We start from the raw sequence: 27,630 nt of genomic DNA on the forward strand, positions 1-27,630 counted from the left end.
ACAGAATGTGGCTGCGGTTGCAACTCTGAGCCTGGATTGGGGCTGAAGTCAGAGCCGCAGTGGCTGCCTGCCACCCCCCACCCACACGCTTGTACTCAAAACCAGGACAAGGGGCTGTTTTCCCCCATGTTAAATGGGAAAAAAACCTTGTCTGGGATTTAAGTAAGTGCAGTACCTATGCACATCTGCAATATACACTAATTATTCTGAAATCCATCATAAATAGTCTTCACAGGGTGCGTACATAGCCAATCTGCATGTGATCTTGCATTAGTGCTGCTTTTGCAGCAATACTGTATGAACACAACAAAGAATTCAAGAACCTGAATGTAGCTCACATTTAATTATACCAAGCACATGCTGGGAACTCCAAAATTCAGGTTAATCTCTTTTTTACCATCTATACTAGCAAACCTACATTATGCACATACATTCCAAGCAATTAAGATAACTAATAATGAACCACTATCATGACATGCCAGACTTAAGTGCTGCTGTGGCTTCTACAATAGTAATAACAAATAAATATATTTAAGGGCTGTGATATAAATTAAGGTAGGAATGTCAACCTCAGTCAACAGTGACCAAAATACATTTTGTAGCATGTACATTTTGAACCCATTAAAAAAAAACACTTTAGTATAGACATGTTAAATACTGAAAAGCTCTAGAATGTGCTTTTTTCCTTAAGGCAGAAAAAGAATAGACAGATTCCCTGGAATAAAATTACGTTGCTATTTGCACAGCAGGTCTCAGCTATGCTAGCTCTTCTCCCTATGTGAGCAGAGTGCATGCAGGGGGACCATTAGACTATTGTGCCCACATCTACCATGCAGACCTACAACATCAGAATTTCCTCCCTCTATGTGGAAGCAGGCTTACATTTTAGGAAAAAGTGTTTACACAATGAGCAAACAAAGCGGATAGCTAATAACATTATTTATCCTTCTATCGGTGCCAATCCGATAGCCAGCTGATATATCGGTGGCTAGTTTTAAGACGCGACTTTGCTATTTTAGTATCTATCTTATGAGCAAATTGAAAAATAAACTAATAGCTATGGAAGCTATGCTCTTTAACTCCCTAGGTCAACAAAAACCCAATCTAGAGATTTTTTACTATTTAATAACTGTGTATCTATTAGCACCATTGAATCTAGCGCCATCAGTGAAACATTTATGCCAGATCAAGTCCATCAACCCAGCTTCCTGCCTGCCAGTGGCAATTTTATTATGATTAAACGATGTACCAGTATTACAATGCTCTGAACTACAGAACTACAGCTAGATCGTATTAGAATATCATGGTTGCAAGAAGAGCAAAGAGTGCTCTCATTGCTCAAATTTGTTGCCTATGGAGGGAAGACAGAATAAAAGCAGTATTTCACTTGACTACCGGCCCAAATCTTCATATGATGCTGTCTCAGTGAATAGGTTGGGTGGGTCCCGACAGTCTCTTATCCTACAAAGCCATCAACGAATTCCAGCATACATTGGCTCCACCTAGTGATCAAGAGGTGAAGAAACTTAAATCGGGAATGTCAGTTTCTTGTTCTCACTTTGCTCTAGGTCCTATACGCAGATCTAAATTGTACTAATGTTATAGGTCTTAAAACTATAAACTTTTCCTCCAAAAGTCTATGTAGCTGCTGAGCCAAATAAGTAGTCTTAAATTGGTCTTTTGGGTAAATCTGGCAGCCACACACTCTTTAATGACACTCCTTCTTGGGTTGGTATCAGACTTGACTATGAAGGAAAGCACATCCTTGCTAGAAACGGCAGTGGTGCAGCTGATGGGGTATGTAGTCAGAGGTTAAATACAAACCATTCCATCTTCAGACCTTAGAGAGGAATTGCTGCTAAAGGAGCCATAGTTGCTCACTTTTTTTTAGGCTAAGAAGCTCTGTAGTGACATGATTGGAGACCAATGCATTCCTCACAAAAGAGTTACAAAAGTATTATTCTTCCTTAACTGACAGGGTTTTTCAAGTTAAGAAGAGCCATCAAACTTAGTCCATTCTCCTGAAGGCATAATAGCGTCAGACCCAGTAAGAGGATATTTCAGATACTAAATGGACTCTACCTTTGAACTCAAATAAAAGGCCAATGTTAATGATCTTATTTACAAAACCAACTGTCCTCCTCCAGGGTTAAAGCTGAGACAGAAAATAGGTGGCTAAAGAGAGACTCTCCTTCCCCTTCTACTACTCAGTGAGGAAAGAGAAGAGAGAATTTGGAGCTCAATCCTCCCTGCCCCTCTTCTCTCCCAGGGAGGAAAGGCCATCACAACAGGAAAATTCCAAGATCCTGAAAGAAAATGTTAATGCTCTTTTCCTCTTGAAAGGAAGGTCAAGTATTCGGGGCATAAACTAGAATGCGTTTCAAACATGGGGTTTTTTTTGTAAGAACAAAAATAAAACGCAATTTAAGGCCCGCCAAAGAAGGTGAATGATAAAAGCTGGTAGGTTTCCCATATTCTTAGCTCAAAGCAATAGGATGGAGTTGAAATTGTCTTGGCTGAGATCCCAGAGGGTAGCTCAAGATTTCCTTGGAGGTATTAATGTTTTAATCATTTGAACATAAAATGTATTACTTGGTAATTGCTAACCATATGCTTTCCAGGTCTTGGTGAAAAGGGAAGAAATGGCTGCCAGATGGGCTTGGGTAAATCTGGTCTGGACTCTGGAACAGATTAGAGGAAATAAATATGTCACGACCATTGCAAGAAGAAAGTCTATTTCATATTTTGTAAATTGTATGGCAAACATCCCTCACACTGGTACAAACAGAGCTGGTCACTTCTTTACAAAGCAACAAGGATATTAACTAAGTAACTAAGGGGAAAGTTTTCAAAGATTCTTAAGCGCCCTCTTTGCCTAAATCTATTTGGGTTCCAGAAGTATTTAGGCATTTCCTTCCTTCCTCCCTCCTTCCCAGAGAAGAAATTGAATGGGAGTATCATTCTGGTCTATCTTATGGTATCCTATCCACAGGAAAAAGAGCGGGCATGGCATGCCATGCCAGAAGAATTCTGGAATCCCTATTAAGTAGACCCAGTGAGCAGCACTTCCCTCTCCTTCTGCACAGATCTGATGGCCCAACATGGTGTTACATGGAAGAAGCTATCCTCTGAATGAGCTGTACAGTAATGGAATTTAAGATTTAAGGTTAACAGAGCTCCCCTGACTAACAAAGCAGAAGAGAATCAGTGTTAATCCTGAAGTTTTGGTCCAGTTCCAACTCAGCCAGGAACACTAGAATACACTGCGTACAAGATCAGATGACTGCTACCAGCTGGAAGTACAGAGACAATGGCACGTCCCATGTGTGTCAGAGATGCAAGTTCCCTTTACACCAGGATGAGAGAGATTCAGGTCCCAGGGGCACCACAATGCCCACTGGTGGCCACACAATTCCTACCCCAGCTTTAACTCTAGAGGTCCTCACCTCCTTTACTTGCCAGCTCTCTCTGGGCCAGTTGGGACCGCCATACCTTTGCCTCAGTCCCTTCCACAACAACCAAATAGTTCATCAACAGCCCACTTGGGCCATTGCTTCTGTCCCCAGGCCTATCTGTTCCAGGACCTGCTTTACCCCGCTCAGGCGCTGGGCCCTTGGTCCCTGTTCCCAGACCTCTCTGTCTGAAGGTCTGTTTTGCTCCTTTTGGACTCTGGTCTACTTGCTAGCTGGGCTTCAGGCACCCTGGACCTCCACTTTCTGCCACCCTTCTCCAGCCTATGGGCTCACCCACTCCTGTTCCCAGGCTTGCCTGTTCCAAGGCCTGGTCTGTTCCTGGGCTTGGTGCTGCTTACCCCAGCTCAGCAGTTATCAGGATCCCTGCTGCCAGGAGCACCTCTTTCACTGGCACTCAGGGGCAGACTCCCTGGTTGGCCCCTGCCGCACCTGCAGGCTGCTTCTCAGGCAGCCGCTGTCTCTTACAGTGACAGAAGCACCAAGTGCCCGGTCACACGGGACCAGGTTAGGAAAAGTAGATTTCTTTAGGGAATGTTTGTGTCTAAGAATACACACAGAGTAATTTGTTTCCTTTGGAGTGAAGAGGAAGTGCTTAGAAGTAAGCAATCATTTGTCAAAAGTTGCATTTGAAATACAAAGGAAAAAGAAAACAACCAAACAACAACAAAACCAAAAAAAGCTACTGTAAACCTGGGGGTTACAGTAGACAGTAAGCTGAATATGACCCAATGGTGTGCTCTTGTTGATAAAAAGACCGACAACATAGTGGGTGCATCTATATGTGCAATTAAGGTGAAGAAATAAACTCCGTAGCACTTTGAGCCAGAGTAAACTGCTCCTGGGTGCAGCATCCAAACGTGTGCCCAGGACAGCAGCAATCTGAGTTGGGGCAGAGCATGCCTGGGCTGGCAGCGGGTACGGGGGGTCATCCCCAAGCTCCAGCACTGGGCTGCAGAGGGGCTGGCTGGGGCTTCAAAACCTGCAGAGCTGTGTGGCTAGGCAGCAGCCAGGAGTCTGGTCCCGACATGGTCACCATCTACATGGGCATTTCAGTGCAGGTAAGTACTCTGTCATAAGACAGTGCTGTCCCCGACAGCACTATCCTACAGCAGACTTAATCAATTTACTGTGCTCCAATACCTGTTCACATGTAAACTGTGACGCTTTACTACAGAGCTAGTTGGTCAACTCTGCAGTAAAGTACATGTGTAGATGCACCCACTGGACTGTATTAACAGGACTGTCACTTGCAAATTCTTCCACTCTGTTCAGCACTGGTGAGGCCTCACCTAGAGCACTGTGTCCAGTTTTGGGCACCACGCTTCAGGAAGGATGTGGACAGATTGGAAGGAATCCAGCAAAGGAACAAAAATGATTAGGAGCCTGGGAAGCGAGACTATGAAAAAGCTGAAAGAGCTAGGATTATTTAGTTTGGAGAAGAGAAGACTGGGCAGAGGGTGGAGATTTGATAACAGTCTTCAAATACCTGAAGGGCAATTACAGAGAAGACAGAGATTGGCTTTTCTCCATGATCATACAGGACAAAACTAGGAGCTTCAGCAAGGGAAAGTTAGACTGGAGATTAGGAAGACCTTTCTGACTATAAGGGTGGCCAAACATTGGAAGAGGCTGCCTAAAGAAGTGGACTCTCCATCCCTAAACATTTTCAAGAGCAGGGTAGACAGGCACTTGCCTCGGATAGTTGTCAGAGACGAACCTGCCTTCTGCAGGGGACCGGACTAAATGACCTCTTGAGGTTCTTTCCAGCCCTACTTTCCTATGATCTTCCTGGGGAGGGAAATTACTCTTTCCATTGCTTTTTTAGCCTAAAATTTATGGCAGGCCTCACTCACACTTCGAAGTGTGGTACAGGAGACCAAGGCATTTTGGGAATGGCAAATATCCATCCGTACCAATCTCAAGCAAAAGAAACTGCCTTAAAGGTTTAGTAAGCATGAAGGAGACTGGTCACGCCTTCCACTCTGAAGTCCCTGCTGAGCTTCCCAGAATTTATAAGAGACTCAGTTTGTTCTCCAGGTGTTGACTCAATCAAATCAAAATAAAGCTCCTGAAAATCATAGAAATTGCACATTTTATTGAACAAAGACCCCAGAGGGGAAGCATGAAAATATTATTCTACTGAATATTAAATACAAGGAATAGTCACATCCGTGACTCAAAAATTCAGGCAAGAATAATCTGCTGAAGCTTATACTTTCCCAAGATCTGCTTGGGGACCTAATTTATATACAGCCTCATTATTTATGCCTATTCTCTGAAATGAAGCTATCAGTATTTTTTCTGAAGAATTTATTTTTGCTGAGGACAGCATAAAAATGAGTGAGCTCATTCTGAGCGACTCAAAATGATTTTTTTTCACCTTCCTATTTATTTCATAGAAAATGCATACCAACCAGAATCAATCTGGGAGAAAACTGTAGCAAATTTAACATCCATGTGAATAAATATATATGCATGTAGGCATTCACAGAAAAGAAGGAAAAGGTGGCTAGGTAACGATTTTAATTTTGACAGAAAATGCTTTAAAAGTGTTCAGCAAAAGCAACCAGGTTATAAATTCTAGAGGTGCACCAATATATCGGTGCCATATCGAATTGGTACCAATAAAAGGAAAATTAACATTATCACTATTGGCTTTTTTGGCTGGTGTAGCTGATAATGTTACCAATAAATATAATATGCCTTCTGGTGGGGGGTCCCCCAGATGCAGCTGCACACATGCATGTGGCCAGGAATGCAGCTAGGCAACGTGGAGAGCAGTGCCCTGCAGGAAAGCCTCTGGAGGGCGTGGCAGGGCGCGAGTGGTGCCTGCCACTTTAAGAGGAGCCAACAGGATGTGGAGCAGCCAGCAGGTGGGCTCAGGCCCAGTTAGGTGGTTCCTGATGGCTAGGAGGTCGCCTGATTGGAGGAGGGCTAGGCAGCCGGGGTATAAAACCAGACCCAGGGTATAAGACCAGTTGCATCTGGGAAGCTGAAGGATGAACATCACCTGGCCTAAGGATTGCTGCTCCTGGAACCCCTGGAGGCTAGGGTACAGGAGGATCATCTCTGCCAACTATCTGAGGCAAGTGCCTGTCTACCCTGCTCTTGATAAAGGCTAGGGATGGAGAGTCCACTTGCTGCTCCTGGAACCCCTGGAGGCTAGGGTAGAAACTATGGGGTGAAGGAGGTTCCTTCTGATCTTGGGTAAGACCTGAAATTATACCCTGCTGGGGCTGGATGGTGTGGTGGGGCTGTCAGTGGCAGGGCAGTCTCCAGGAAATGCCACACCTGTGCCTCCCCAGTGTAAGGTAAGGACGGGGCGCTATAAAGCCTCAGCCTCCACTGCCTTGTGGGTGCCCATGGAGGGGACAGACTAAGGGAGCACACACACCAACAGAAAAGCCACAGGGTTGGGTGACAATGCAGAGGCCAAGAGGGCCCAAGGCCTGAGAGAGAGAGTGGAAATTATGGGCAAGACCATGGGGGCCAGGAAGACCTGAGGTCCAAGGCTGGTGGGAATTTGCCTGAGTGGGCCAGAGATTGGAATCAGCCCAGTGTGTGGGGTGACAAGCCTGACACCCTGTTATAGACTAGGGCCTGAATTGGGAGACCTGAAAGTCTGCGACAGATCAGGACCAAGCTGGAGAGAGAGGAAGCCTGAAGGGCTGTATGGAGTAGGGCCAAAGGGAGCCTGAAGGGCCATGCAGAGTAGGTCAGAGTGCATGCGGCCCATGGTGGGGTGAGAATAAGTGTGACCCAGAGAAAGGGGCAGCGTGAGTAAAAACCCAGTTATGAGGCACATGTAGGAAGCCCAACACAGGGACAGAGTCCAGCTCTGGAGAGGGCTAAGTGAATGTCAATTGTTTGGAGGACATCTGCAAGGCATGGGACACGGTATTAAGGAAGATCAAAGACGTGTAACTGGCCCAGAATACCACGGCTGCAAGTGGGCAGCCTTCTGCATTTTATATCATTTTAATTTACATCAAGGCATGGCAGGTGAGTGCAAGGCAGACTGCACTAGACAGGCGGCAGGATAGTGATGGAGCTGGCCCCAAGATTGGCCCCCCATCACAGAGGGGAAGCGCTGTGGGGTAGGGAAGAGGTGTTTGTGTGTGGGAGGTGGGGCAGATCAGGGCTCCCACTGTGATGGAGAGAGTGGAGCAGGGGCTGCGGACACTGCCCAGCCAGGGCGGTGAATGGGACCTGAGGCCAGACTGGGAGTGGGACAGAGCTGCAATCAGCTTGTCTAGGGGGCATGGGGAAGGGAAGGGCAGCTCCCTGACACAGCACACACCCCTTGGGGGGACATGTGCCCACCCATATTTGTATGCGGGACAGATGCAGGCTGCCTGCTGTGGGCTTGGGACTCTCTGCTGTGCTGCCTTTTCCTCAGGGGCCCTACCCTGGCTGCATGCCCCCTGCCCACCCAGCAGTGGAGGCAGTGAATTGTGCCTCCCACTGCTGGGTGGGCAGGGGATGGCTCCTGATGAAAAGGCAGCAGGGCAGAGAGTCCTGGGCCTGCAACAAGCAGCCCACATCTGCCTTTGCCCTGCTCGGCTCCAGTTAAAAGCCCCCCCATGCTTAAAAATGGTGGTGGCAGTGCCTGAACTAAAGCTTATTCACCAAGCTTTGGCTCAAGCGCCCTGCCACCATTTTTAAGCTTCAGGACACTGATCCCCTGGACAAGCCACCTGCAGCTCTGTCCCACTCCCTGCCCTGGCCCCAGATGTCATTCACCACCCTAGCTGGGCAGCACCCCCAGCCCCTGCCCCACTCCCTCCCTCACCATGGATCTACCCCACCATGGCCCTTCCCTCTCTCACCCCTCTACAGACTAACCTGCAGAGAGCGGCTCTCCACACTGCCAGGTTGCATTCCTGTAAATCGGTTGTTGGATCAGTATCAACCAATGTGCCTGGTTAATGATCAGCTATTGGTATCAATCAAGAAAATCTTTATCAGCGCACCCCTCACAAATTCCTTTTACTAAGGGCCGTTTCTGAATATTCTCGTGCACTCATCCGTATACTCAAAAGGGAATCTTTACTTACTTTGTTAGTTTATGACCTTTCATTGCTGTGAGGAAATCTCTTACAATTTCAGGACTTTGGTATCTGCATGGTGTTTTGGATATGTATTTTAATGTCTGTAGAGGGTAAGAAAAGATATATTACCATTTGTAAAGCAAAAATAAATGTGGAGTATCAAATATCTATGCAGAGAATTACTTGCTAAAAGCTTCTTCAAACCTACTGAAAGAAGTCTGAATAGTGACCTTGGTCATGAACCCCACAATATCTTGAGGTGTTCATGGGACATCATGCATGTTTTTTCTTAAGTTTTGTTTTACTGATAAGGTGTGTGAGGTGATATAGTATAACACCTATCGGTGGTATTAGGCTGCATTCAAGCATATAACCCTTATGCTTGTAGGCATTGTGGCGTTTGATATAAAATGTATTTCTCATATGCCATCACAGGGCCTGAATCACACAGTATGATAAGGGTTGCAAGGTGTCACTTGCTAAACAATGAGTTTCTTTCACATCTGGGAGGGACTCAAAGTCTAAATGGCTGAAGAAAAGTAAATTTAGAAAATCAGTATCCAACATGGGTGTGTCAAAAAGACAGAGACATTTGCCAATGTGGTCCAAGACACTTGACCACAGGTCCTTCCAGATAATGCCAAAATTAATTTTAAAAGGAAAGACCCTAGCTTGAATATTGTCTGGGACCAGCTTATTTTAAGAAAGGACGTTTCTCACAGTGGGGAAATTAAGTGAGAAATTAAACGTCTTTAGGATCTGTCCGAAGGGATGTAAACACTCCCCAGGTCATAACTGGAGCAGAAAAGACTTGTAGTCTGATAAACACACATACCCTGCCGCGAGAGGGGCACCCTGGCTGAGAACCACTAGTATAGAGCACCTCAAGCCCTTGTTAAAAAAAAAGTACCAGATTGCTTTCTTAAAACAGGATTGAAGAGCCTTATTCTATTCATCCCTAAAACTGTTATTTTTTCCAAGATTTTCCAGAATTCAGTGCCAAGGGTACTTTCATTTCCAACTCATAAATAACTAATTTAAGTTCCACTGCAGTGACAAAGCCTTCCAATATAAAGAGGTTTTTATTCTTTACAGCTGGAAGTGTACTTCAGTCTGCATATTTGGCACTGTTTTCTAAAACCCCAGAATTTATGCATGTTACTGTTAAAAAACACAGTACGAATTTTGTAGTCATTATTCAGAAAGGTTCATTTTCTACTTCTGTTAGATGATTAATTTTCCTGCTGTTTGTCTTTTGCACTAACACTAATTAACTTCAACTAATCTTTGCAAAGCATTTGCTTTTTTGTTTAAAGAATGAAGATTCAAGAAGACAGATGACACCATCTTGCAATTTTGCATGAGCCCAGCCTCCTGACTATAAGGAAAAGTTGATCAAATGGCTTTTCTTTTATTTTTAAAGAAGCCCAGTCAGATTGTAGTTTACAGTCACCCTTTTAACTTGAAAAAAACACAAGAATCTTTCTGGATGTTGTTTGAACTAACCCCAAAATAAAAGTAAAGAGGATCACTAAGCTTACAGGAAATTCCTGTTTTCTCTACCAAAAGACAGTAACATTTACTAACTTCATCATTAACTGTAAAAGTTACTGGTCCAACTGTTTCAAACTTAAAGTGTTGCTCTTTACCTGATACAGCAGTGTACATAGCTCTCACTGAGACTACAACAGACAGATGCTCCACCCATTAATAAGATTTCAAATATGATGAACCAGCCCACCCCGGGTGCATAGCATGTGTGTGCATCGTGCTGTACGGCAAACATGGATTTCTTCTCCTGAGGAGTCTAAGCGTTACTTGTGTACTGTGCCATGAGCATAACTAAATAAGTATCTTTTTATATAGGCATTTTTGTCTTAGAAATTCTTTAAAACAAAAATCTATAATAAAAAGGACAGAAAAGAAAGAAATGAGGCAATATTTAGCCAAGAGAATATAACTAACTGGTAGGGAAGAAATGTTGTTTCCAAGATTCTTTAGGATATGACAAATAATACAAGTATAAGACATTACAAAATAGATCTATTAAAAGCAACCTTCCTAACTAAAACTTGATTTTATCAACATAGAAAGATTTGGCCTTCTTCCTCTCTACCAAAATGATAAAATATTCATTGCTTGTGTTCCTAATGATTATCTTAGGGGAATTTGAGCAATATTTTAATGGAGTAATACACTGAGAAACTATGTTCTCAAAGTATTATGATGATTTGTTTTTACTTGTAAACCATGACTGATTGCAGTAGAGGAGAAATTAGTAATTGCCTATTAAAATACTATATTCTATAGCCATGGCTATTTAACTTTAGACATTTTATTTTCCAAACTCAGCTATTTACGTGCCGTGTTCCAGGGTGGACAAGTCGGGTTTTGAAGCCCAATTTTTGTGTCTTAAAAAATCAAGCTTGATTTATGCACTGTAGCACGATCCCCTGTGAGCAGTGCTCCTGGGCTGCGCCAGCCAAGTGCTGAGGCCAGCGCCGCTCACAGGGGGTGAGGCCATGCCAGCCAAGCACCTGGCCCTGTCTGCTGTGAGCAGCCAAGCCTGGAGCCACTCGCAGGGATCAGGGCTGGGTTCAGTGCTCAGCAGTGCCACTTGCAGGGACTAGCACCACTTGCAGGGGCCAGGGACAGGGTTGGGCTCAGATGAGCTTGGTGCTCAGCTGGCACAGTCCTGGGCTGCACCAGTGCCGCTTGCAAGGGATGGGACTGCGCCAGCCAAGCATCAAGCCCAGCGCCATGCCCATCTCCGTCTCCTGCGAGCAATGCCACACTTGGTACTTGGCTGGTGACATACTGCTCGCAGGAGATGGGTACAAGGATGGAGCCAGGGCTGGGCTTGGCCGGCTCAGCCCCATCCCCTGAGAGCAGCACCAGGCTTGTAGGGGATGGGACTGCGCCTGGTGAGCGCCGAGCCTGGCCCTGTCAGCTGTGAGCTGTGCTGCCAAGTGCCGAGCTCAGCACTCAGCCCCGACTTATACACTGTGCCTATGAAAATACTAAATTTTTGCATCGAAAATCCATGGTCGACCTTTACACTGTGAAATATAGTAATTTTAAACCAACTAAAAGTGCCCATCATCGTATTATGGTCATATCTAAATGCAACCACCATTTAAATAAGCTAGTTCCAACTACTGTAATATCGCAGGTATACCCACGTACAAGGCTTATTACTATGTATTCACAACAAACAGAAACAATCCCATTATATCAATACTGATATAATGATATGGTCATACTTGCTTAATATTCATATATTTAGCAGGTACACTGAGAATTAACATTTCCCTTTTGCCTGACTCTCCTATTTACTTGAAACAACTGAGAAAGAGACTACAAATCTCAGTAAAGATTAGACCTGCAGTTTATAACTTTGTCTTTTCAAACAAAGACAGAACTAAAACTCAAAAATCCAGGACCAAACCGTATGTGCCTGTGTGGTTCCACTACAGTCAATGAGGTCTACTCATGGAAGCAAAACAGACTAGATTTAATGCAATATTAACCATGGTTCACTAGCGGTCAAACTATGTATCTTTTAAGTAATCAAATCGTCAAGGATCCTGGTTTTCTCTGTTTAAAAAATCCCAAATTCTCTGATAAACTATCCAAAATTCTCTGACTAAAAAAACCAAAATCTGTGTTTTTCCACAATTAAAATGAAATACCTCTCCCTCTATATATAATCTATGTCTATATTGATATAGATACATAGAGAGACTTACACCATCAGGGCCATGCATCAAGCTTGGTGCAGGGCTGGTTTGGGCCATCAGGGGCCAAACTCCGTACAGCCTGAACCAGCCCGCACCATCAGGGGGCAACCTCATGGCATGGGGGCAGTCTGGCAGACCCACTGGTGATACGTCAGGGGGAGGTGGAGAGGCACATGCCTGCCCAGATTTCTGTGGGGTGCAGGGCATGGGGCTGCAGCCTGACTGAACCAACAGCCTTGGCGCTGCTGCCATCGAGAGCCCTGCACTGCTGCCGTTGTGAGCCGCTGCCACCACCCCGGTTGGGCTGCACCCTCAACCCTGTCCCAAGGGTACACGCTCCCTCCCTCCCGCGCCAAGCCACTGCCACCCGGGCTGGGCACTGCCCCAAGACCCAGCCACAGCCCAAGCCACAGTGGGATGAGGCAGCCTGCCTGCCTGCCTGCCTGCCCTGGCCCTGGCCCTGGCCCCAGCAAGTGGCGCAGACTGGGTCATGTTAAAAGGTAAAGCAACAAATTATTTGCTCTACAGCTCATGTTTTAAATAAGCCAACTATTGTGGAAGTACAGGTTCAAAGCCAACAAAGTTTACTTTCAGCCTTAAGAGATTATGAAGCTTGCTGTACTAAGATCTTTTGAACAGCTCCTTACACACCAGAGCCACAGTGTCTGCTCCAAACATTAAAATTATTTATCTCCTCTCTCATGACGAGCAGAAGTTAGTTGGCGCTTCCTAGCTCAGAGATGGCTACTTTTCAGCAATTTGAAATCTTTAGGGAAGAAAATTTGTATTATAAGCAGGAAATATTTATTGAAGTTCTATTAAGCAGAGGACAAATTCCTAGATAAACTCTGCATGTGTAAATGCCTGCCACTTTACACTGAAGTGCAAAATAACTGTGTAGCTCTACTCACCTCATACATGATAGTGTTCAGATTTTGCTGGCCAGAGCTCTGTTTGCTTTTTCCACTTTCTTTGCGTTGTTGTTTCAGATCAGTAAGTAACTGGAACACCTAAACAAAAGGCATGTTTTACTGAGTTACTACAAAGTATTATTCATTATTTTCAATTTTTTTCAAAATATTATCAATATTTTCTATGGTAATATTATGAGAACATTTTTCAATTACTATCAGCTAAGCAACAGAGATTATGCTACCCCTTTATTGACGGACTTGGTGATTAAAAGGGTAATGGAAAACTTCATCGGTGTTATTCTTTGCATATGATCATTCCAAATTCAGGTAACTAGTACTAAATGAGTACTATGAAACTATAAATGATATTGGAAAAAAGATGTAGGAATTATTGGACCACACCCTACGTATATTTTAATGGACTATCAGCACTTGCTGAAACTGTACAATTTACTGATGATGAAACTTAAGTGATTTGTCCACAATCACAAAGGAAATCTTTCACAATAACAGGGACAGAACCCAAGTCTCCTTACTCACGGATCATTTTTATTGCAAAATATTAGCTTGACAGTGACAGGGTAAGACACTTCCATCAAAATGCAACAGGAGGGAAAGATGGAGCAAAAACTATGGAAAGGAAAATAAAATCCTCGTTTTAGAAGAGTGCGCATATGGAAGAGAGCTACAGACGTGCTCAAAATGCCTACAGCTGCGGATATTGCTAATCCCTTCCTGTAAAGAATTAAAAAGCTGCATGGGCCGAGAGAACTATGCTGAGAAAGGGAAACGGGGAATGAGCAGTCTCATCAGTAACTCCATTTTCCAATTCTTTTCTCACTCAGCACGTGTGGGTACATTTGGAACTATAAAAAGATAACGGGGCTCAAGTGAAGACAACAAAGATGGAGAAACCGACAAAGGGCATTTTTACACGTCCTCTGGGGGTGGGAGGCAGCGGCTCTTTAATCAAAGTAGCTCTGAGAGCCACTCTAAAGCACCGCCACATCTCCTTGCATCAGCGTCCCCGTGTTTAAAAATGGCAGTGGAGGCGCTTGAACTAAAGCTCATCGGGAGAGCTTTAGTTCAAGCACCCCTGCTGCCATTTTTAAGCATGGGGACGCTGATACGTGAGACGCAGGAGCACAGCAATTGCCACACTCCGGCAGACTTAATTAATCGAGTCTACTCCGACGCGCTGGTGTTCCAATGCGTCTGAGCAGCCTCCGCGCTCATTTACAGGTGCCCAATGAATTTTTACGGTATACAAATGATCTGTAATGCATAGAATCACAAGTCCAGTTCTGCAAAGTGGACCAGGCTCTTACCTAGCACAAAGACCTCAAAAAGCTCTCCACACAACAAATACGTCCCATACCCTATTTTCTGCTCAGTATTCCTGCATGTTGAAAAGGAACACAAAGTAGTAGTGGAAAGACTGGATTTTTCAAGATACCGTTACTTCATTAGTTGCTACTTTCTGTACTGAAATAGTAGATTAAAAAAAAGAAGTCAGCACAAAGTAAAACGTGAAGCTCTGATTTAAATAAAATCACAGGTTATTCTCTGTTTCTTGAACACAACTGTTCCTTCTAGGTCTCTCATTAAGTTCTTCTAAAGTGTGCCATATGGTGTACTTTGCTTTATTCAAACATATGTGGCTCAGAGGACATCAAAACTTACTTTGGAACCAGGGTAGAAAGGTTGTATAAGTCTGGAACTTCAGCACGGAAATCATCTTGAGGAAATATTTATGATTTGTAAAGGCATCACATTCAGTTAAATTCCTAACTAAAGAATCAAGTCCTCACATAACCCCATATAACCTGGGGCACCTAAGAAAATGGCATGCTCTTCTCTTCTCACTTCCAAAAAGGCATCTTCTCTTAGAAGGCTGCAAAGGTGGCTCAGTATGGCTTTGTCTTCACAAGCTGTTTTCTAACCACATTAGCAGTCACAGTCCCTGCATTAGTAGACATGAACTTGCTGCTCTCTCAAAGGACTTACTGTGACTTGCCATCACATTTCAGAACTACACGCTGCCTTGCCTTCACCATGAATTTACCATATGCTGAGAAAATATATTTTCCCTAATGTGAAAAAAAAGACACCAAAGACTGTTAAAAGCACTGCAAAGACTTAAAGGACTTAGGAGCTTATTTATTTTTAGTAGCACGGTCTTCAATTTATTTAAGCATTTCAGCAAGTCCTGGGCTCCAGGCTGATACTGTATATGTGTACATAAAATTACATATGAAATAACAGCACTGCTGTCAGCAGCCATTTGAGAAAACACCTGGAATCATTTGCAAAGAACTCCTACTGTTCCAATTCATGTATCTCTGGAACATTAATGAGGATGCAGCACATGCTGTCTAATATTTTTGGCCAGGTATACCCCTAGCCCCTGGTTCATGAAGCCAGATCATCTAGCCTGCGGGACTCACCAGGGGTCTAAAAATTTGGTGGCAAGGGAACAGTGGCAAGTAAAGCCTCTCCCTTGCTGCCAAATTTCTGAACTGGGGGGCAGCCCCGTGGGCCGGACAACATGGCCCTGCACGCTACACTGGGCATGCAGAGTGGCACGAGGCTGATCCAGGCAGCACACAGCACAGGGCCACTCAGGGCAAGCACGGAGCTTGATCCCAACACACAGGGCTAGGCAGAGGCAGCATGAGGCTTGATCTGGCCCATACCACTCATCTAGCCCACAGGGCCAAACAAAAGGTTGAGCAACAGTGCTGTTGGCTATCTATTCATTTCCATCTTAAACGTGATTTAAAAATGCATTATTTTGATTCTACTTTTCGTTGCAACAAAACTGGCAAACTGAAGGATTCGGAGTCTGATGTATGGACAGTGTGATTGCTAAATAAAGGCACTAGCCCAGGCTTAAAGCTGGCATAAAAGAGTGCAAAATGAGGCCCCTGATTAACACTACACATAACAAAGACAGAATCCGGGAAATCAATTTAAAAAATAAGAGAGAGAAAGGAGAGAAGAGCAGCTTTAAAATGGCTAATGGTCTGGATGCTGGCTCTCTTGCATTTAGATGTGCACGTGCATGCACACACACACACTGCTATCGTTTGATTTTGTGTGTCTTGGATTGAATCCTATTCATCTTTACCATGAAAGCAGTACTAAAAGACTTTTATAAACGTTTAAAGGAAAAAAGTAGCAGTACAACAAAGGACAGCCCACACAGGGGCCCAGGTACAACAGAAAGAGCCTGGAGCTATGGCCTGCAAGGCCTGCCCTCACAATCTACAAACAAAAACATCTGGTACAACATCAACCCACTAAGACCCCTGCTGGTACCCCGGGAAGGGGCGAGCAGTATCACAGCGCAAGGACCAAACAGCCACCCTCGACACTGCAGAGCATCCCCTGAATGCCCCAGTGGTGCCTGGAAGGCTGGTACTGTCTGCTGGAGGACTGCATGCTCGAATTGCAGTGACAAGCACGCCTGGACCATGAACCGAAAGAGCCACGAGGCATCATCAGAATTGGTCCCAGCAAGCCAGTTTCTGCGGCTCTTGAGGATGGCCATCTTGGCCTGGCCAAGCAGAAAGTTAGCCAAGCAGATGACACCCCCCCACCCCCAGCCACCAGGTATGAAAGGGAAAAGAAAAAGGTAGCCTCTGAGAGGTCCAAGTCCAGCACCTCGAACAAAGTGCCAAAGGTAGCAAAGAGCAGCAGCAGCCGGGGGCACCCAAGGAAGGCGTGGAACAGATCTGCCTCTACCTCCCCCGGACAGAAGGGGCAGGCCACTGACACAGTCGGATCCATGTGGCGGATGAGTGTGCTGGTGGCCAGTATCCCATGCAGCAACTGCAACTGGAGGTCACCGGTCCTTTTGGCAATGGGCAGCATATAAAGTGTGCGCCACGTGGGGCAGGCTGGCGTGACTGCCAGTGCAACTAGATGCCACCGTATAGTGTCAAGACAACTGTCAAGGACGTGGGAGTAGCAGACACGAATCAACCATATGTACAGGACCTTTCAGGGGAGCAGGTTAAAGCAAACCCCAGCATCGCCATCAGAGGCGTAGGAAGAGCCAGTAAAGTGCCGGGCCCACCACCCAGGTCACTATCAATGGGTGGGACAACAGGCAGCAGTGGAAAGGGTTCACCTGGGATCATCCCCGGCAGGGATGACCCACCATGCTCAGAGGTGGTTCTCCAGGGCGGCCACTGCCTCTGCTGGGAGGGTGGCCCGCATGTCCCCTGGGAGGCAGGTGGCGCAGCGAACCGAGCACATGCCCGAGCAGGCAGCCAGAGCCTCAGCCTACAGCCAATCTGACCAGGTCATGTCAAAAAGGTGGCCCAGCTGGACAGCATGCAATTGGATGAGAGTCAGCAAGACTATCAGAGCCAAGACTCAGCAGCCTGTGCCGCAGGGCCAAGTTGTAGACAAGGGGCTCCTGCAGCAACTGTGGAAACCACAGCTGCCTGGCTCAGGGCTGGAGGCAGAAGGCAGACTGCCAGGCCTGCACCAGGCTGCAGTAGGGCTGGAGGATGCACCAGTCCAAGAGGGCAGGATACAAGAGAAAGAGCCCTCAGTTGAACCCGAGGTCCCCCACCCGTCACAGAAACACATAGGCCAGCTGTTGCCAGGGGAAGGGGGGCAGGGGACTCCTCACAGTAGTCTCTGGAGGGCCTGCAGGCAGAAAGCAGCTACTCTGCCCCCCAAGTCAACCAAGCCCTGGCCTTTCTTGGGTATTGGCAGACAGAGAACAGCTCGGAGGAGCCAATGGCACCCATCCCAGAAAAAAATCCACAAACAGTCTCTGCAGCATGTCAAGTAAGTCTGGCAGGGGTGTCCAACATAGCACACTGATGCCATAATGTCGTGGCTGCCAAGGTGTTCACAATGAAGACCCGTCGGTGGTAGAAGATGCCGGGCAGACACCAGTGCCATTGCTGCAGACGCGCCTCCACCTCCTCACTGATGTCCATCCCAATTCTGGTCAGGGAAGACAGATGGTCAGAGGAACACCCCTAGGGCCTTAAGGCCCTTGAGACGCCGGGAGAGACCTCCAGGCAGGTCCAGGGTGAAAGAGGTTGGCCCAAGCACTGAGAAGCAGGGTGTCACTCTTGATGCAGTTGACGCAAGCTGAAGAGGCACACTCATAAGCATGCTGACAGTCAACCAATGACCGGACATCAACCTGGGTACCGAGGAGGATGGTCACAAGCTGTGGGCGCGTAGAAATGGAGACGACATGGTGCCAAAGAGAGGTGAACAGTTAGCAGGCAGCCAGGGATGACCTCGTGGACTACCGCCGTGTCAAGCATCAGCTGCGGCAAGAAGACGAATGTGATCGCTGCGCTGTGGCAGGTGCCATGACTCAGGAACACGTGGCCTCTCCAGGCAACATGCCAGTCAGCCTGATCGGCTACGTCAGTATGTGTTTCCTGCAGGAAAGCTACATCCAGCCGTTTCTGATGCAGGAAATCAGAGAGCTGTCCGCTTCCCAGGATCTCTGCAGCCACTGACACTGAGAGAACTAAAAGCCGTAGCAGCCACGCATAAAGGGTGTAGAAAGGGGGACAGGCAAAGCCAAAAGAGCAGAGAGAAGTACCAGAGAGGAGGATGCACGCAGGACAAGAAAAAAATGGGCCTACAGCTCGCTAGCTGAAGCTGCCTGCAACAGGCACCCAACATCATCTGCGAGCTTGCTTAGGTGAAAGCTATAACGCTGCATGCCCAGGGTGGAGTGCAGCATCGCTACTGTGGCCTTAGCAGAAAGCGCAAATGTCACAAGTTCCGGGAACCATTTACGAATACGCTGGGCAACTTTCCAGTGATGCTTGGTCTATCTAGTCAAGAAACTCAATGAGGCGTTCAACGGGGTAATCAACAGGGAGGTTCCTCAGGGGCAGGAGCAGGCTCCGCCACCGGGATGGAGACTATGGGGGGGAAGCTTTAGCTGAGTCGGGGACGCCACTCCTTGAGGCAGGACTTCTCTCAATTTGTCCTCAGGGGCAGAATCAAAATCCAACCTCAAGGAAGGAGAGAGGTACACGTTACGCACAGAGAGTCACCAAGGCCTGGGGGGGGTATGTGTCCCCTCACCAGGACTCCCAGCATCAGGCCCTATGGCAGCAGCATCCTCCAAAGGGCCCTCGGAGGTTGCATCAGTCCCTGAACAATTACAGGGGAACCCTCCTGGGCTGGAATATCTCTCTTGGAGCCACTTGTGGCTCCCAGAGGGCCCATTTTGACATAATCAGGCTCAGGGAGCTGAGAGGCGAGTGGAGGGCCATCGGATCCACCCCACTCCCAGGTCTGGGGGAGATGCTGAGGAGGCAGGCAGAGACGGGGGATCCCACTCGCTAACCCCAGATCCCCCTGAAGTGGTGGGGAGGTCTTAAGGGGTTGACAAGGCCTTCTTGTAAGACTCCTTCTGTTGCTGGGAGGTCCGCCCCTCAGCAGAAGGAGCCAAAGCCTCTCCTGGGGGGAAGCAAGGAGAAGCCTCAAATCCACCCCCACAGAGCCAGCTGTCTCTGACAAACTGGGGAGTGGCTGGAAGGCAGGAGCATCCCCACCACCCAACGAGGCATCCGCACCAGAGGTAGACGAACCATCGGGCGCAGCCACAGGTGGCTCTGCTGCAACCGGCTTCTTCCTCGGGCACTGGGCAGCCACAGCAAAAACACACGATGTCCCCAACAGTGAGGTAAGCCTCCTAACACTGCCCGTCAATCATGAAAGACAGGGAGTGGGGCAAACCGCAACCCTCCCGGGCAAGAAGCATGAACATCTGCCTTTTAAAGGACAGGACATGCTGGAGCTCAGGACTGCCGCTGCCAAGTGGCAGTCTACGGACAGGCCCCGTGACCATGCCATAGGGGTGCAGGCGGTTGGTGAGCTCATCGTCCAAGAGGAATGGAGAAGAGGAACATTAGAGGCTACCACCTGAATGGTAGTGTGTCTAAGGGTGTCGCGGTGCAAAACACACCCCTGACAGTCACACCTGCTAACACAACATCATGCACCAAAGCAGGCGAGCTGAGGAAAATTATGGGGTCCGAACTCACCCGGTCAGCATAAAGGATGTTTCTGAAGCCTACTAGTGCACCCACAGCAGAGGCGCACTCCTCCACCCCGATGAAGGAAGGGGCATGAAGCCGGACACCAAAACTCAAGTCCAAAGGGGCAGAAGCCTCAGCAATGGACTGCTGGGAGCTGCCTTCAGCCATTCCAGCGAGAAAAGGGTTAACTATGCAAGGAACCAGAGGGGTTAGGGATGGGTGGTCATCTAGCCAACAAGGAACAAAGAAACTGGGAAAAACAAAGAAACAACAGACGAGAGGAGAAAGGTAAGGGATATATCAGGAGGGGAAAGGGAAAGGAAGAAAGCAACAGAGCAGCCACAGCGAGAGAAGAGAAAAAAAATGAAACCAGGCGGCGGGGAGGGCAACGGCAAGAGAAAGGGCTGAAAACGATGAAAAAAGGCAAGAAAAAGTAAATAAAGGCACAGGGCTATGGTGAGGAAGGGGTCAGACTGTCACAGAATAGGCACAAGCTCCCAGAGGACAGAGGGAACACAGCTGTTGGCGGCCATTTAGAAAGAGACAAAAAAGAGAAAGAAAAGAATGAACATGAATAGGTCTGTGATTCTCAGGAGAGTCATGAACTGAGTTTGAACCAAACCATCTCACTGCCTTCGAGACCAGAGCGCTAGGACTTGCTGTAAGATGAAACTAGGGGTGGGCAACCTGCAGCCAGATCCAGCCTGAGAAGCCTTTTGATCCGGTCCATGGACACAGGGCTTCGGTGCTGTTCCGTGGCAGGGACTTTACTAGCAGTTAGGGGTGCACCGATAGAGGATTTTGGGGCCGATGGCCAATTTTTAATGAGCTGTATCAGACAATACTGATCCAATTCCGATATGCAGGCAGGAAGCATGGAAAGGGGCGACTGGCTGGTAAGTCTGTTGCAGGGGAAGGGGATCAAGGCCCCTGCTATAAGGGAGAGAGTGGGGCTGTGGCAGGGGGAGGGGCAGGCACTGCACAGCTAGGGCGGAGCGAGGGACAGAGCCACTAGCAGCTTGTCCGGGTGGCGCGGGGAGGGGGTGGCACGGGGAGGGGGTGGCAGCTCCCAGAGGGCATGGGGGGGGGTGTGCCCCAGATCTGCGCACAAGGCGAGAGTGGGCACCAGGCTCTTCCCAGCAGGAGTCTGGGCAGAGCTACGCTCAGGACAGGCAGTGGCAGCACTGGGAGGGGGCTATGGGGAGGCTGCAGCCACCCCAAAATTCGCTGTAGCCCCCCCAGCCTCCCTCCCAGCACCGCTGCCTGTCCCGAGCGCAGCCCAAGCCCCCCTACCAGGAAGAGTTCAGTGCAGCCCCTGCCCCAGCCCACAGCAACAGCCTGTCCTCGCCCTGTGCGCAGATCCGGGGGCACACACCTGCCAAGCCCCCCTGGAGTGCATGCATCAGTAAGAGCTGCCACCCTCTCCCTGCACCCTCCAGATGAGTCGCTTGTGGCTCTGTCCCCCACTCCACGCCAGCTGTGCAGCACCTGCCCCAAGCCCTGCCCAGCCCCACTTCCTCCCTCACCGCAGGGGCCTCGATCTGCACCCCCATGCCCCTTCCCTCACAACAGGCTTACCAGCCAGACCCAGCTGCTCGCCACGCTGCTGGGCTAAGCTCCTGGCCGCCTGTGTGCTGCGCTGCAGCTGGGCAAATGCATGGGGAATTATTGGCCACATCAGCCAAAAAAAGCCAATATCTGATACAGTCAGTTTTCCTTATATCGGTGCCAATCTGATATGGGACCCATGTATTGGTGCACCTCTAGTAGCAATCACTTTTCCTGTGCCAGCATAGGAAAAAGCAGCAGTAGTGGGCACTTGCCCCATGCCAGTGGCAGGCACTTTTCTGGTACTGGCAGAGGAAGAAGCAGCAGCAGTAGATGCGTTCCCCATGCCAGCAGCAGGTGCTTTTGCTGTGTCAATGTGGGGAGAAAAGGCTATGGCAAGTGCTTTGCCCATGCCAGAGGTGAATGCTTTCCTTGTGTCCGTGCAAGGAAAAGCAGTGCGACCAAGTACAGGGAAAAGTGGCCATGGCAAGCACTCTTCCCATGCCAGCGCAAGGGGAAGCAGCAAGTGGTGTATGCTTTTCCTGTGCCTGCCATGGGACCTCCCTTTGTCCATCTGCCTCTGACTTGAACTGTGTCAATATGACTTGCAGTCTTAAAAAACTGATGATCACTGCATTAAACTCTACTGAAAATTAGGTACAAGTAAACTTACCTCAAAGTTACTCAGCAATGCAGCATTGGCATCTTTCCTAAAAAAGGAATAAAACAGATGTTTCAGAATATTTTGTATAAAAAATTTAAAAATCACCACCTTCCTCTCTACTAACACTAGAAAGCAGAATTCATTAAATTCAGGAATTTTTTCTAATAAAATTCTCAGGATCACAATTGTGTTAATTCCTCCACTGTTTCTGGCTGTTGCTGTCTCTGGCAGTCACGAATATTTTACACACCCTAACTATGGTTATTACTATTAGACAAACTATCGGTACAAGAATATTTGGCTCAACTGATCCACAAAGTAGTGTTTAACTTGCTCAGCAAAATCCTCTGAATTGGGACAGCCTACTGACTGATTTACCATTTCAATTAACAGCCCATTCAGTTATTCCTTGCTCCCTAAAGTTTTGTCTGAATAAAGTGATGCACAAAACAATAACAGAAATCTACTGAGTGGGTAGATACAGATATATAGATAATGTATACAAACACACATACAGGTAAGAGAGGTCTATATATGTATCTATAACTATACACACACACACACATACTCTATAGCATGGGTGGGCAATTACTTGGGCCAGAGGGCCACGTACAGAGTTTTCATGAGCTGTTGTGGGCCAGGTCAGCAATCACCCCCACCATCAACAGCTCACCAAAACTCCCTAAGTGGCTCCGTGATGGGCCAGACAGCTGCGATGGAGCTGCGGGGCAGGCACAAAGTGGCATCCATGAGCAAGACAGGTGGGCAGGTCCAGGGCTGGGGGGGGTGTGACAATATGGACAGAACAATGATCTGCTCCCACGCACCCCTGCAACGGGTGCTGGTTCTGCAGGCAGGGGCCTGGGGGAGGCAGATTGCACCTCTGCCCCAGGCCCCAGCCCTGCTGTATCACTGCCCCACAATCCTGGGCAGGGAGTGTGGCCAGGTGGATGGGCTGGGGCCACAGGTGAGTGGGGAGCAGCATCCAGGAACTGGACGGGCAAGAGAAGTCGGATCCAGGATCTCGGGGCAGTGACAGTGTGAGGCCAGAAACTGATGTAGAACTGCAATCTGCTCCGCGTACACCTCTGCCTATGGAAACAGTGCCCACTGCAGGGATGTGCAGGCAGCAGATCAAGGCTCTGCCCCAGGCCCAGGCCCTATTACTGCCCTGTGATCCTGGCTCCAGCCTGGCCTTGGCCCTGCCCACCCGCACTGCTCCTGGACACCGCTCCCCACCCGTCTGTGCACCTTGCCCACGTGGGTCCCACCACCTGGGGTGGGCCTGAGACAGATGGGTCAGGATTCCTGGGCAGTGAGGCTGGGTTCAGTGGCAGCCAGGAGGAGCTGCCAGGAAGTGAGTCTGCCCCTAGCCTGCTTTGCACCCTGGGGGCAGCAGGACCAGCCGCACATGCCACAGCCTGAGCTGCTCCCCAGCTGCCCCCCACCGTCCCCCAGGCTGTCCCAATTAAGCAAGAATCGCTCTTACTTATTATTGCTGGATTGAACAATCTGAGTAAAGTGTATTTCTGAATTAAGCATGCTCCCGTTAATTAGACTAGAAAATATGGTAATTTCATATTTTCAAGTAAATACAACTTCTGTAGGACAAGCAGCGAGGAGCTAGCCATATATCCTAAGAACAATGCATTCTGCTGAGCCACCAGACAGTTACCATACAAAGGGGGGAAAAAAGGGCTTCTCTCAGGTCTGCAACAGCACATAAAAACAGCAAAATGCATGGTCAAGCACCATCAACCGTTTGAATAGCACTGTCACATTCATCACAGTCAAACATGTGAATGCCTTCCAAACGTCCACAGGTTCTATCATTGTTTTTAAATGAAAGGGACCTTGTAAAATACGCTGAGATAAACTTAAAATTCCAATTAGCTGATTCTAGTGAAACTTCAGCAAGTGAGCTCACACACGCATCAGTTTCCATTCATGTTTTACAAGCCATATAGCTTTTGTAGTTTTGTTCTTAGGTAAACACAATTCTCTGAAATCTGCATTCAGCCTATCTCCACAGAAATCCCTATGCACTGAGGATGTTCTTTGTTTTTGGAAATAATAGCGCCATGGAAGAATGACATACAGATTCTTTCCATTAAAAAACTGAGAAGATCCTGGACTGTATATTCAACAGGCAAGCACTGAATGAATCGGTGGTTTGTTTAACTGTGATTTTAAACTATGTTTAACTCAAACGTGGGTTTGTTTTTAAAATGGGAAACCTCTACAAATCAGGACCTTTTTGGACCACAAGTGCTTAAACTCTTTTTGTACTGATTAACAGCAAACAGAAACCCACCCAGTTGCCAAGTTGTTACTTAAAAAATTAAGTTTTTACTAGCCGGATTGTTTATTGCTAAGGGTATTGGGGAGATACAAATTTATTATGGCTACAAAGTCCTCTTGCTGTTCAGTAGTTTGTCAAGCTACAAGGATTTTAAATGAAATAATATACCAAACATTATGGCCAGTGTGCTTATTCAAGTTGATTTGCATCATTACAAAAACGTGGCAAACCAGAAACAGACTACAGTTTTTATGCCAGTCCGCACCTTCTTATGAACGTCTGAACAACCGATTTGAAAGAAAAGTAGGCATGCGATATATCAGCATGCAATTTATTTTTATAGCTATCCTAATTTTGGGTTTTACATCAGTTATCTACATAGAGCTCTTAGCTGTAACAAGAATAACCTGTAAATGGAAAAGGAAAAAAAAACTGACTTCATACATCTTCCGTAAATATATTTTAGCTTCCTTTGAAAAAATTTCATTGCTTATTTTTTTTTACCTAAATTACTGAGATCATCTTCACGTACTACAGATTCATTTCATCTTAGTCCGTAAGAGCCATTCTTTTAACATACACTTTTGAATTCAATTGCCATTGTAGGCTCCTATAGAAAATTAAACAAAAATGTTCCATTTCTAAACGAAACATCAAGAATTTTTTTTTTTTTACTAACTGTTTTTTCACTTGGAACTTCATTTTGTTATCTTTGGAGATTTCTCTCACAAGGAGCGCCCATGTTAAAAGACACGGAAGTATTTATCCGGCCCCAACAGCACTGACAGATCCACACTGTTTGACTGCCACAACCACGCTGCAGGCAGTCCTGCATCCGGGTCCGTCCAACAAGCAGCTCCGTGCTGGAGGTGCACCTAACGTCCCAATCCTGCCCTTTTAGATGCATACTTATTACCCTGATTTGCTCCACTCAAATCAAGGGGGCTACTCAGGGTCAAGTCATAAAAGAAAGTGAGGGTTGGAAGGGACCTCAGGAGGTCATCTAAACCCCTGCTCAAAGCGGGACCATCCCCAACTAGATCTTCCCAGTCTCTCCAGGCCTTAAAAACCTCCAAGGATGGAGCTTCCCCCACGTCTGGGTAACCTGTTGCAGTGCTTCACCACCCTCCCAGCAAGAAAGTTTTCCCCAATATCCAAAACTCAGTAAGTGGCATTCACTTTGCCCAAACTTCCTCGCGGCAATCGCGCCTTCTTCCGTCAAAACTTCAGGGCCGCGGCAAAGTTTCCTACAGGCACAGAGGTCCCCGGTTCACAACCCCGCAGCAACGCGAGCCCCATTTCCTCTAGTTTCGACATTTTTAAAAAAGTAACATTTTCATAGACATCGTTTCCTAGACATGAGGGGTTGGCAGGGACCTTGCGGGGTCGGAGCCCCGTTTTCTGACACCGCCGTCGCGTTTACAAGTCAGCGCCGCGGGTACGGTGACAAAGACGGGACAAAACTAGCAGGGCTGACGCTCGCGCCAAGCATCGCCCAGGCCCCAAAGCCCCCGGTCTCCCCCCAGCCTCGCCAAGACCCAGCAAGGATGGGGGACACCCAGGGTTTCTTCGGGGGCCTTTATGGTGCCGCCTGCACGGCGCGGACTTGCAAATCTGCTGCCCGGCCAGATGCGTGCGCACGTCCAGGCCGTTTTTCCCCGGGGTAAAAAAAAATAGCCATTTTGGAAGGGAAAACGAATCACTCCCCGCCCGGGGAGAAAAATAAATCTCGGCTATCCCAACCCCCTCCCGCGGCCTCTTCCCCCTGCGCGGCCCTTACACATCCATGGCGCCCGCGCCGCGTCCCGGGGGAGGGGGCGGGGCGGAGCGGAGCGCGGAGGCCGACGGGAAAAAGAACGGAGGAAGCGGAAAAGGAAAGCCCCGCGCGCTTGCATTGGCCGGGAATCGAACCCGGGCCTCCCGCGTGGCAGGCGAGAATTCTACCACTGAACCACCAATGCGGCCGCCCCGCTCCCTCCGCCGCGCCGCGCTGTGCGCCTGCTTGCGGGTCTCCCCGGCTCCGCCCTGCCCCACCCTGATTGCGGGGCCATGCAGGACTGCCCTGCCCTGCCCTGCCTTGGGGCCGTGCAAGGCCGCCCTGCACCAGTTGTGGGGCTGTTGGCACACCCAGCAGCCAGGCAGAAATGCCCCAGCATTCACCGGCTGGGGTTGTGGGTGTCCCAGCCGGCTTCTGCTGGGATGATAAAAGGGGAACAGGGACTCGAATGATAGAAAACGGACTCCAGGCCTTGCGCAGGCAGCATGTCGCCATCACCTGTGCAAACAACATGATACTTTATAGCAACTCCTCTTCTGGGTGCCACCAGGCATTTCTTCCTAAAGTGCTTTTATGGGTCTCATCAGCCGACGCGCGGATGTTCCACCTTCTTCACTAACCTCCCACTCGTTATAACCTGGATGTGCTGTATTATAGTTTGCATCAACCCCCCTTCGTCCCAGAGAGAGCGAGCGCCGCTCTTCTCCGGACGCAGCTGAGCATCCCTTTGCCTACAGCAAGCAAAGCCACGGCCTTGCCCGTGGCCGTGGGACGGGCCTGTGCAATGCAAGAAACTCTTTGTGTCCTCTGGGTCTGGGGCCGTGGGATGACTTGGGAGCCAGCAAATAGCCATCGAGCCCTAACGACCCAGGGAGGGGACCCAAAATGGTATCGTCTCTAGAAGAGTCAGCCTCTTTCATCAATGAAAGGACTGAAATCTGAACCACCACGGTCATACCCCAGGAGCCACCACAGTCATTGCAATGAACAAACACCCAGCTCAACAGACAGACTCCAGAGAGAGCTAGAGTCGCCTTTGTTTGTTCATGTGATTCACTGACCCTGGCACAATATGGCCCAGACCAGCAGAGCAAAGTCCTGCGACAGCTCTGTTGGGTGCT

At 47.9% G+C, this 27,630-nt stretch overlaps 1 protein-coding gene and 1 non-coding gene across 4 annotated transcripts in view; both read right to left on the reverse strand.

Moving 5' to 3' along the window:
• Window positions 1-26,561, reverse strand: part of CRCP (CGRP receptor component) — a 53,744-nt gene extending 27,183 nt beyond the window's left edge. The window contains exons 1-4 of one of the 3 annotated variants that reach the window (XM_019511349.1): window positions 26,513-26,561; window positions 22,440-22,476; window positions 13,176-13,274; window positions 8,531-8,625 (exon numbers count right to left, since the gene is read on the reverse strand). In XM_019511349.1, the coding sequence (XP_019366894.1) occupies window positions 8,531-8,625; window positions 13,176-13,274; window positions 22,440-22,476; window positions 26,513-26,520 (239 nt within the window). In that variant the 5' untranslated portion in view covers window positions 26,521-26,561. Of the gene's footprint in view, window positions 1-8,530; window positions 8,626-13,175; window positions 13,275-15,322; window positions 20,738-22,439; window positions 22,477-25,236; window positions 25,261-26,512 lie in introns of those variants that run through there. The other 2 variants (XR_002096315.1, XR_002096316.1) reach the window with 2 other exon arrangements.
• Window positions 26,562-26,622: 61 nt separating this feature from the next.
• TRNAG-GCC lies at window positions 26,623-26,693 on the reverse strand. Its single transcript has one exon. It is a non-coding gene; the product is annotated as a tRNA-Gly (tRNA).
• Between the last annotated feature and the right edge of the window lie 937 nt (window positions 26,694-27,630).

Source organism: Gavialis gangeticus, unplaced genomic scaffold, assembly GCF_001723915.1.
Source record: "Gavialis gangeticus isolate Ggan-Ray unplaced genomic scaffold, GavGan_comp1, whole genome shotgun sequence".
Taxonomy (NCBI): Eukaryota; Metazoa; Chordata; order Crocodylia; family Gavialidae; genus Gavialis; species Gavialis gangeticus.